This window comes from Balaenoptera physalus (genome assembly GCF_965194825.1).
Source record: "Balaenoptera physalus genome assembly, chromosome: 10".
In the NCBI taxonomy this organism is placed as follows: domain Eukaryota; kingdom Metazoa; phylum Chordata; class Mammalia; order Artiodactyla; family Balaenopteridae; genus Balaenoptera; species Balaenoptera physalus.
This window is the reverse complement of record NC_138889.1, coordinates 33,427,213-33,439,539: the sequence shown is the minus strand read 5'-3', so window position 1 is coordinate 33,439,539 and position 12,327 is coordinate 33,427,213. Positions and strand designations below refer to the sequence as shown.

The 12,327-nt window shown below is 39.6% G+C and overlaps 1 protein-coding gene across 1 annotated transcript in view; it reads right to left on the bottom strand.

The window, feature by feature from the left end:
- Positions 1-11,287, bottom strand: part of MMP20 (matrix metallopeptidase 20) — a 54,530-nt gene extending 43,243 nt beyond the window's left edge. Inside the window, 2 exon segments of the mRNA XM_082410098.1 lie at positions 5,570-5,608; positions 5,610-11,287. Coding sequence (XP_082266224.1) covers positions 5,570-5,608; positions 5,610-5,696 — 126 coding nt within the window. The 5' untranslated portion in view covers positions 5,697-11,287.
- Between the last annotated feature and the right edge of the window lie 1,040 nt (positions 11,288-12,327).

Here is a 12,327-nt window from a genome sequence, read left to right as displayed (position 1 = left end):
ATCTATATTAACACTTAAAATTAAGACATTAATCAAGACATTGATAATTAACATATATATAATTTATAATGAACATAAGTAACATAAGTAATGGAAGGAAATAAGTCTGAATATTAATCTTGTTTATCTCTGGGTTTTAAAATTATGGGTGACAATTTATTCTTTATCCTTTCCTATATCCCAAAGTTTTCTGCTATGAACATGAACTGTAATTGTTAAGGAAAAAAAGAAAAGGAGTAAGACTCGCTCACTTGTTTGGACAAGGTGCTCTGTGTTCTTACGGTGGGGTCAACCAATCCTTACTCCTTGCCCTGCTTATGAGAGGAGCTCACTTCCCTGGTGGTCGTTCTTTGTAAAAATCTTACTGAGATGAGAACCCAAGAGGAGGAAAAGGGCGATGGAGCCCTGAAACCCAGGGCAGGTGCCCTGAAACAAAGGTGTAACTATTTGCTTTCATTTCCGTGTCTGGTTAGGCCATCTTAAATCAGCATTTTATGTTCCTGATCTTTTTGGCAGGATGACGTTGATTCTCTGAGCCATTCTGTTTGCTCAAGCTGATGCTGTGATAACATGATGCTCATGGTAAGTCTGAATTATGCTCTTCAGAGGTGAGCTCTGTGCGGAAGGCCAGATGCGCCATATGTTCTGAGGCCGTTTTGATTTCAAATATTTTATTCCCTTGTTAGGTTATGTGTTACACTTACACTCTAAATTCTAATTTTGGTTTTATGAAATATGGTCATATAAGAAGAAGCTTCTGATATATTAAGTGAAAAGAAGTTTACAACTATTATTATAGTACAAGCCACCTTTGTAAACAGAAGTCTGTGCCTATTAATACACACAGATATATAGTCATAAACTAGGACTAGGATGAGGAAGTGGGTGGGGGGTTGCCAAATACTCAATGATCAAGAAAAATAATGTTTAATGCAATATTTTTGGAAAAAAATAAAAATTAATGCATAAAATCCATGATGGACAAAATATCAAAATTTTAAATAAAGACAGGGTCCAAGCTTGTGTCACTCCTTCACGTTAGTCCCAGCACTGAGTCATAGAAAGTGTTTTGAAAAATATAGACTAAGGGATTAACAGTGGTTATATTTTAGTGATGGAATTGAGAATAATTCATTTTTAGTTATATATGTTTTATATATTTTTTTGCTGTGAACATATATAATTTTTATAATAAAATATTTTTTCTTCAATATATGCTTAAGATACTAGACCTGCAGCTCGAAAGGTTTAAGGCAAGTCATAGTAAATAGGATTAAAACTATCTTTAACGAAGTAAAGATAAAATGAGAAACTATTTCTACTTAAAGAGACCACAAGGATTGGTTACTACAGTGACACAGGTGAGTTGCTCCCTACTGGGTGCTCCCACGGAATGTGGTTCTTAGACTAGTGAATACCTGCCACCTTGTACCACAGTCCACCAGCTTCTCATACTCTCACCTGTGGGGTCTCAGGCTGGGGATCGTGATGCCTTCACAGATATGGCCCTGGCCTGACCCAGTTCTAGGTGCAGAGTAGATGTTCAGTTACCATTTGAGCTATTTTTCTTTAGCCAAAATATAGAAAATATGCTTCTTTGAAGAATTATCAAACTCTCTGAGGTACAGAGAGCCCAAATTATTCTGTACACTTTCTTGCCAAGGTTATTGATGAGGGTTTAGCATACTTTTCAGAGTCAAAATGTTCAGTTAGGCACAAAGATGCCCACTTAGAACTGTGTTTGTGTTCTGTTCTAACACTTGTGTGCTGTTGGCTCAACACCTAATTGTGGGCCTGGGTCAAAGATTTCAGGACTCACCAGAATTGTCCTACGTGCCTCCCCACCCTCCGTACTCCCCCATTGTTGAAACCGCAGGAGTCTAGGGTTGGCAATATGACGGTCCCCTCTCCGTGTCTCTAACAATGTTTGACAGATAAGAATAGCAGAGGCCTCGAGGGCAGTCCCAGAAGCTAGTGGCCCAGGTCCCCCTCCCAACTCTTCTTTCAGTGCACTTTCCTAGTGTCCTTCCTGAGAGTGAAGAGCTTAAAGCTCAGATTTAAGTGTGCTTCAGGACAAGGTGAAGTTCAAGATACGGTTCTTCAATATTTCTTTCTGTTTTGGCTAAGTCACAGGAATGGAACTGTGGGAACTTTTTGTTGTGTGACAAATCCTAGGTTCTAAAAAGCTTGGGCAATTCCTTTTGGTATTAGGTTTCTCATCTATAAGATGGGGTTGGTGTCTATCCTACCCACACCATTATGAGGATCCAATGAGATCCTTAGTGTGAAAATATTTGAAATGTATCAAAAGACTTTAAAAGGTATATACCTTTTTACTCATTAATTACACTTCTGGAACTCTATCCTGAAAAGAATAATCCTTTAGATTAGGCTGACGTACAAAGATGTTCATAGAAACATTATTCATATGGAAATATTCCATATATCCAACAAAGGAAATGGCTAAATAAATTATAACTCACTTATATTCTGAAATATTTGTAACTTTTTAACATGATCTTTATGAACATAGTATAAAATCAAAATTTTATTGTGTTATAATAATAAGAAAGGTAGGAACCAAATTTTGAGTATAATGACAATTAAAAAGTATCTTTATGCACAGAAAGTAAAATGGTAGTAAAAGTACCTGAATTTAACAGTTTGTATTTGGAAGGTTTTTTGTTTATTTTCTTTAATTATAAGCTCATAATAATGTGATTATAAAAGCTTATATTATTTTAAGGACAATTTAACAGCCTGTATTAAATGTTGTATTGATATTATTATTTTTTAAAAAAACAAACAAAAAGTAGAATAAAACTCTGGATTATGAGACTAAGTATTTCATCATTTTCCAAGCCTTTATGATAATTAGCCAATCAGAATTTAAAAGATACAAGTGGGCACTAAATCGACTAAAAACCTGTTTATCTTTTCAAGCATAGATTATCGTGTTCATGGGTTTAGGAAGAAGCGAATAGTATTTGGAAATGTTTCTTGCCTGGAGTTTCCAGGCACAGGAAACCATTTGTTATCTCTTAGTGAGCGATCTAGAAAGAAGAGAATAGTGTAGAAGGGGCTTAACCTGGCCTGGGCCCCCAGGCCCCAGGTATGTGCTGGCCTGGCCTGACTCTGGGACTCAGCCAGTATCTTCTTGCCACGCTAGCCCGATGCTCCAATCCAAGCTCCTTCAGCCCCCCGCTGCTGCTGCACTCGCTCTTTTCTCTGCCTGGACTGCTCTGTCTCCAGATCTTCACACGACTGTGAAGTTTAGGTTCACATAGCTCTTTATCTCAAATATCACTTCCTCAGAGAATCCTTCCTGGACTACTCAAGTGAAAATGCCCCCCAGGGTCCCAGTAACTTGCTATCATCCTAATTTATTTTTTAATATCACTTGGGGACTTATTGATTGACTTGTTTGTCTCCTCCCAGCATCTTCCCACTCCTCCATCATCCCCATGTCAGTGCCATAAGAACAGGGACTTGACTTGTTTTGTTCACTGATGTTTGTCCAGTGCTTAGAACAGGTCCTGGCATATAGCATACAGTAAACTTTCAATAAATAATTGCTGAATGAATGAACTTAAGCTATTTTTATGAAATAAGTCTATTTTCATGTCATTTCATTTGTTGTATTGTAAGGCTGCCTAAGTTGTTAAATATTTCTATAAACTATAACGTGGGACGGTAATTCTTTCTAGACACTGGGATCCACTTGGGAGGTTTGCCCAAATCATTCCAGCTTGCTGCAGAGTGATACCTGTTCCTGCCCAGAGCTGATGACTGCGGCCATTGCAGGCAGGAGAAGGTCTGTTTGCCAGGTGTTGAGAAGTTTCCTTGATCCTTGGTCGAAGGTCTTTCAGAAAGTACGACATAAGGGAGACTGATGAGGGCTGACTTGCTTTGGAGAGGAAGGAGTAAGGGGTCACTAGAGATCCCCAACAGTCCAAAAACACCTAATTATTTCTAAATACTCCTAGCAAGGTTAGCTTTTTCCAAGACTCACTGGCCTTATTCCTGCATAGACCACTATGGGGTCAGCTAATTGTTTTCTGCAAAGGCCTGATAATTAATATTTTTGGTTTCATCAAGTGGTTTCTGCCATTGTGGTACAAAAGCAGTAACTGATGATTTGTAAATGAACAGGCATGGCTGGTTTGGGCCCAATGAACATAGTTTCTCTGAACCTGGACAAAACCACGGTCTTCAGCCGCCAGATCAGCTCTGGCCTCAGCATGACCCTCCTTCTGGAGGTCCCAATGACTCTAGTTTCTGAATCAGAGTGGCATGAGGCTGGGTGATGGAAGATTACATCTGGGGAGAAGGGATTCAAAGCTTGGTGGCACCAGCAAAATACAATTTGAAATAGACCCCCAGTATTGTGAGATATGTTATTTGGAATTTAGTTAGTCTGAAAGTGGGTTCAAGTCAAAGGAAGTTCAATTCAACAGGTCTGTGCTCGGCATCCACTGTGCTGTTTACATGCAGGGTTGATGTTCAAAATGTTTAACGACTGGTGTGGCAGGGGGGCGGACCAATTAGAATGGAAGAGTGGTGTAAACAATCAGTAGGGACACGCCGGTGTGTACAGGCGACAATCAGCTCTGCAATGCTGTACACAGGTGTAGCCTGGCAGGTAGGAAAGCAACCCGGAGGCAGGGTTAGCAATCACAGATGCGCTATCATTTTGACAGACACTTGAAACGGAGGTGCTGTGGTAAAAACATCTCACGTACACACCTTTCATGAATGTTGGAAATTCTTTCATTGAAGACTTGTTTCTTAAGGTTAAAGTTCGCCACTTCCCTTGAAATGTTAAAAACAAAAAAATAAAACGCTTGGAAGCAAATATACATTGAATCACTTTGAGTCACACTTAGTCTTTGAAGAAATTCTGATATGAATTATTTTATCAGATCCTCTCCGACAGTCAGTTAGGAGAGATTTTAGAGGAGGGGAAGGTACAGAAATTGTAAGTAAATAAGGTGCTTGTGGAATATGCTTTAGAGAGGAGAGACCCTCACATGAGAAGCGGGTAGCCACCCAGCAAAAACTTGGTTCACTTCAAATTTTGATCAAGTTTGCCCTGAGTACAAGAAGTACAAGAGCCATTTTTCTAAAAAGTGAACACAGGAAATCTTTCTGTTGTGACTGTTAGGAATCTTAGCACTAAGTTTCCGAGCCACCTGTACTGTGCAAATCTTACACTTTGATTTTTATTTTTCTTCCCTTATTTTTCCTCCTACGCTGCTCCTCAAATACTTCTTTTGCCTTTTTTTTGTAATGCATGTATTTTTGCAAGCCGCCTCAAATTCTGTGTGCGGCAAGATACCTGGAGAGACATTCATTCATTTATTTATGCAATCATGGAACACAGGCACTCAGTGTGTACCAGACACCAGCCTTAGCTCTACAGGGGATCATATCCATTAGACTTCAGTGGACTTAGAAGATGTTTTCAAAGTCATAACAGATTTTCCTTATTTTCTTTATTTTCTCATTATCCCCTTTAGGTTTTCTGGGGCAGGAGGGGGAAGCGGGAATTGTGCAAAGATTCACAAACCTGTGTGAGCTGGTAGCTGTTCCTTGAGGTCCTGGGGGGGTGCTGCAAATAGGGAGGGGGCTGCAGTGGAAAACTTCAGAGCCGTGACGAGGAGGACAGCAAGGACAGATGCAGGGAGCACCTTCATCTCCTCCTGGTGGCTTGGTAATTATAGCAGCCCAGGGGATGGCACTTCGACCTTGAGCTGCTTTTATAGAGTCAAACAGGTCTGGGCCCTCAAAGCAAGGATGATTCATGTCTCAGAAGGTAATTATACAGCTCCTTTCTACCCTGATGATGGGGTAACACAGTGGTACACAGGAGTCAGGGAACGCTTCACTCTTTTCGATTTACCAAGTGGCAAAAGGAGAAAAACAGTCACTTTCAATGCAGTTTGTCAGCTACTTACGTGAACTGGAGTAAACGTGATTAATTTGAACCCACCTCAACCGAAACATTTGATGAGTCTCAGTTTGGGGCTTTTCCATTCTGCTGGCAGAGAAGGTAAATGAGTAGAATGTACTTTAACTTGTCCTCTAACTCTGGGCTCCCCACACATCTACCCCATTCACCTTCTTCTGTATCCATTTGGACATTTCTCAGAAACAAATGCTGTTTATAATGATGGTTCTGGGACACGTAAGATCCTGAATCATCAAGGAAGCATTACATTATACCATGCTGACTTAGGGTGGACGGTGCACTGGTAATTGTTAGAAAGCTTTTGAATCAGTTAACATGAGAGAGATGTTCTTCATTAACCGAAACCGTCAATTCCCCATTCTCTGTGCACGCTGGTTAACTGGAGTCATACTCTTGTTCCTGACTCTGATTCGGATGGATCCTGATTTAGAGATAGCATGGAGAAATGGTGTTGTATGGTGGAAAAAGTACTTTGGCATCAGACAAACAGATTAAATTTTGTTTAAGATACTTCCTAGCTGGGTGACTTTGGGCAAGTTATATAACCTCTCTGAACAGCATTTTTTTTTTTTTAATCTGCAAAAGACTGACAGTAGTACTGTGTGTAAGCCCCTCATGTTACAGAGGTAGCATAGCCTGTGACATGGTATCTGTGGGTGTCACTTGCATCCAGCAGACCTGGGTTCAAGTCCTACTTCTGACACTTGTCCGTATGACTTTGAGCAGGTTACTTAATCCCTTTCAGGGGTGGTAATTTTGCCTGAAAAATAGGGAAAAATGTACCTACTTTGAAGAATTGTCATAAAGGAGTAAATCAGGTCATAACAAAGCCCTCAGCAGAGTGCTCAGTAGACGTCAGCTCTTACAGAATAATGTTCAATTTATCTTTTTACTTTATTACCAGGCACCAGGTAGGCTTTTTTTTTTAAATGAATTAATTGTTCTTAAATTATTTCACTCTGGAGGGTTTTTTTTAATTTTTGAAATTTATTTAATTAATTAATTTATTTATGGCTGCGTTGGGTCTTCGTTGCTATGCGTGGGCTTTCTCTAGTTGCGGTGAGCAGGGGCTACTCTTTGTCGTGGTGCGCAGGCTTCTCATTGCAGTGGGTTCTCGTTGCGGAGCATGGGCTCTAGGTGTGCGGGCTTCAGTAGTTGTGGCATGCGGGCTCAGTAGTTATGGCTCGCGGGCTCTAGAGCGCAGGCTCAGTAGTTGTGGCGCTCGGGCTTAGGTGCCCCGCGGCATGTGGGATCCTCCGCGGCATGTGGGATCTTCCCGGACTGGGGCTTGAACCCATGTGCCCTGCATTGGCAGGCGGATTCTTAACCACTGCGCCACCAGGGAAGTCCCACCAGGTAGGCTTTTAATTAATGTTTTTTGAACGGATGAGTGGATGACTCAGTTAACGATTCTCAAAGTGTAGTTCCTGGGCTAGCAGCATTACTATTACCAGGGAACTTGTTGGAAATACAAATTCTCAGGCCCCACCCAGACTTACTGAATCAGAAACTGTGGGAATGGGGCCCAGCAGATGCATTTTAACAAGCCTTCCAGGTCATTCTGATGCATGCTAAAGTTGGAAAACCACTGGAGTAGATGAGCAAACAGGATTATGAAGTATGGGATGAAAGGAAAATATATACAAAGTGCCAAGAACATCCTGGTCACAGAAAGTATTCGGTATTGCCCTTGCCATCTACAGCAGTGTGTCTTAGTGGTGACATACCTGGTATTTAAAGTCATTTGTGAAGTCTGTTGCAAATAATTTAATACTATTATTTGTTAAATGATAAAAATACATAAATGTCTTACTTTCACACTTAGGCTAGATTCAAAGTTATTACTATAGTGATCTCTCTCTCTCTTGCTCTGTTTGCATGCTGACACATTTTCCTTCATGAAGAGAAAACAGTGGGGTTATGGCCATTTATGGTGTCTAGTGAATAACCCCAGGTACTCAACGAGAGTTTGTCACACATGTGAACATCATCTCTGTTATATGCTGTGAGGCACACAAAACATGATCCTCAGAAGAAAAAAGAAAAAACCACAGATCTAGTAGACTAATTCAACTAACTGAATTATAAGTTCCTTGAAGAATGAATGATATAAAAGTCACGTAAGTTTGTTTTATAAATGAATGAATGTACAAACATATACTCATTGTCACTTTTTGGTCTAAGTAAAGGAAAATACTATGACAACAATCTTTTAAAATTTGCATTTATATGTTCTCCTGCCCTCTGCAGTGCTACTACTACACTTTCACAGCAGCTGCCACAATTGAAGAACGAAGAATGAGTCCTTGAAATTTCCCTCTATTTGATCATCTCATTCCCCTGATTTCTCCCCAAACCACTGTTGCAATTCATCGTGATGGCCCCAATGCAGGCAGGGAGTGAAGAACGATAGCCAGAAATTCTGGGACCTATTGAGAGAAAATACTCTCACCTCCAGAACTCCAAAGAATTTGCGAAGTCCCATTTTTGAAAGTAAACTGAAGTAAATAACTGCTTATAAGGTATGACCTAGATATTTCTAGAAGATTCCAGTATCCACTCTTCATTTGTGTGAATGCAATCAATCCCAATATTCCCAAGTATGACACTTCGATTGTTAAGCACAAAAACTGAAGAGGAGTAGCAATTTATGTTCTTATAAGTCATTTACACGTTAATATGAGTAGGTATTACCTCAAGGCCAGTTCTAGGCAACACCCTTGACCCTTCCAAAGTGAAAAACTCAAGCTGGTAATTTCTCACTAGGTGTTTTTTTGTCCTGACTTTCTCTCTTCACAGGGGAGCAAAAGTTTCCTTTCTTTCTATCATTCTTGTGTCAAATCTAAATTAAATCCAAATCATTCTAACCTAAAAAGATCATATCAAAGCAAGTCAATGACTAAAAGGGAATGGAATGAGAACCCGTATCACAGAGAAATGTGGAAAGCATAGTATCTGTAGAAAAATCAGATTATAAAAATAATATACATGATGAAACAGGAGGTTGGTAGCCTCTGGGCAAGGTTGATGTTTTGGGGTCCTGCAGACTTTGTAGAACTTTACACAGAACTCAAGTTTCCATGTACCACTAATGTAAGAGGATAAGCATTTTAAATTACAGAATCAAGTTTACTGCAAAGAACTGCTTTTTTCTAGACCCTAGCTGAATTTGATTCCATAGGGGTTTTAGTAAATACTCAACATTGAAATTGCTGAGATAGTGCCTGCTGTGCATGCTATGGATTGATGAATAATTGTTGAATAAATTACTGATTGCCCAGTTGACTTATTAAAGGGCTCTGTATTTAGACAGACCTAGAATTAAATATTGACTTGGTCACTTTCTAGATATATTACTAGTCAGTGTTATCATGTTTCAAGCTATGAAAACCAGTTTTGGATAATTTAAAAGAAAACATTTATTTAAAGGATATCAGATAGCTTAGAGAACTGCCAGGAAGCCTGGAGCATCAGGCTGGAAGAACCAGCAGGACTAAGGGCAGAAGAAACCAGGGCCAAGGAGTGATCAGTTGTTGGGACCCTTGCCTCTTACTACTGGACAATGTTCCAGATGGACAGTCAAGGCTACTGCTGCTCTTGTTTCTATGTCTTTTTCTCACTCCCTCAGCATTCAGTCTTTAATGAGAAATTCTATTGGTTGGGCCTGGGTCATGTGCCCTCACCCTGATGTCCAGAGGCAAGAAGAAGGCCTCCACACTAAGAGGCAGGACAGCTTCCATAGAGACCACCAATTATATATAAATATATATATGATGGGAATATCCCCCAGAGAGAAAATTGGTGCTGGGCAGCCAAAGAACAAATCAAAACCAAACCCAGAAAATGTCTACCACAATCTGTGAAACCTCCTAAACTACTCCTGCATTGTCAAATGGCGGGTGGGCGAGGTGGGGATAATACCTATGTCAAGGGATGTTGAGAGGATTAAATGGATGCTTAGTGTTCAGTCCAGTTCATAAATAGGAGACTACAGAATTGCTTTCTGCCATGATTTTCAAAAATTCCACAGAAATATTGTGAAGGATTAATAAAAAATGAATATATGACATTTTCTTACTTCTAAGATACCATCGGTTACTGAATTGACCATTGATTAAAATAACAGTTGTGGGGAAAAAGTAAAACATTACATCATTAAATGTATACACTGACATGCTATATATTGTTCAAGTGTTTTTTGTCTGTCTTTCACTTCTAGGATGTAAGCTCCATAAGGATAAGGACTCTATCTTTTGTCTGCAGCAATATCCCTAGTGCATAAAACAGTGTCTGGCACAAAATAGGTTTTCAATAAACAGCTGTTGAATAAGTGAATGTATGAATGAGTGATTGATTGAATGATTAAAGTTAGGAATAAGAAAAATAATATTGCCCTCAGGGAGAGAAATTTTTCCTTAATCCATGTAATGAATCAAACAAAGGTGTGTAGCATTACCCTAAGATATTGAAACTTTTATTAAACCCTTATTATATGCCAGATATTGAGCCAAGCACCTTATGTACATTTTCCACAAAACTATAGAACACCTCATTTTACAAATGAAGAAACTTGGGCTTAGGGAAGGTGAATAATTAGTTGAACTGCATGTAGATATTAAGTGGTGGCTCCATGATTTTAACCCAAATCTGTCAGAGCTCAAAAATCTGTGTTCTTGACAGTTACAGGAATACATACATTGATGCATGTGCCAAGCAGTGTCCTAGGGAACACTGGGCTCAGAGTTGGCTGGAGGTGGACCACTTGGCTGACCCCGGTGGCCAGGCAGCTCCCTAGCACTCCCACGAGTCTTGCCTACACTGAAGGGGGGCCAGCCAACCTGCCCAAGCTCTCTGACTGATGCTATTTCTCATTGCAAATGATTCAACTCTTTCTCTGGTTTCTACATCTCAATCTCTAGGGAGTTTAGCTTTCATAAATGATTACATTTCTTGACTTGCAAGGAGTTCAGCCCCAGTCTGGATGATTGCCTTCCAGTGAGACAGGCTCCTAGCAATCAACCACCGCTGGCCTTCCAGCCCACAGCCAGCCATACCACAGTCTTTCTTTCAGAATTCCCCGGTAAATATACTCCACTTTGAATGCCTGAGTTGTAAAAATGTTTTCTTTAGCCCATAAATCATATCATACTCCATTTTGTAATGATATATATTTTTTTAGTTTAGAAGATTTTTCTTCAGACTATAATACAAAGCTATAGTAATCTAGACAGTAATGTACTGGCACAAAAACAGAAATATAGATCAATGGAACAGGATAGAAAGCCCAGAGATAAACCCACACACATATGGTCACCTTATCTTTGATAAAGGAGGCAAGAATATACAGTGGAGAAACAACAGCCCCTTCAATAAGTGGTGCTGGGAAAACTGGACAGGTACATGTAAAAGTATGAAATTAGAACACTCCCTGACACCATACACAAAAATAAACTCAAAATGGATTAAAGACCTAAATGTACGACCAGACACTATCAAACTCTTAGAAGAAAACATAGGCAGAACACTCTATGACATAAATCACAGCAAGATCCTTTTTGACCCACCTCCTAGAGAAATGGAAATAAAAACAAAAATAAACAAATGGGACCTAATGAAACTTAAAAGCTTTTGCACAGCAGAGGAAACCATAAAAAAGACAAAAAGACAACCCTCAGAATGGGAGAAAATATTTACAAATGAAGCAAGTGACAAAAGATTAATCTCCAAAATATACAAGCAGCTCATGCAGCTCAATATCACAAAAACAAACAACCCAGTCCAAAAATGGGCAGAAGACCTAAACAGACATTTCTCCAAAGAAGATATACAGATTGTCAACACATACATGAAAGGATGCTCAACATAACTAATCATTAGAGAAATGCACATCAAAACTACAATGAGGTATCACCTCACACCGGTCAGAATGGCCATCATCAAAAAATCTACAAACAATAAATGTTGCAGAGGGTGTGGAGAAAAGGGAACCCTCTTGCACTGTTGGTGGGAATGTAAATTGAAAGAGCCACTATGGAGAAGAGTATGGAGGTTCCTCAAAAAACTCAAAATAGAACTACCATATGACCTAGCAATCCCACTACTGGGCATATACCCTGAGAAAATCGTAATTCAAAAAGAGTCATGTACCACAATGTTCATTGCAGCTCTATTTACAATAGCCAGGACATGGAAGCAACCTAAGTGTCCATCGACAGATGAATGGATAAAGAAGATGTGACACATATATACAATGGGATATTGCTCAGCCATAAAAAGAAATGAAATTGAGTTATTTGTAGTGAGGTGGATGGATCTAGAGACTGTCATACAGAGTGAAGTAAGTCAGAAGAGAAAAA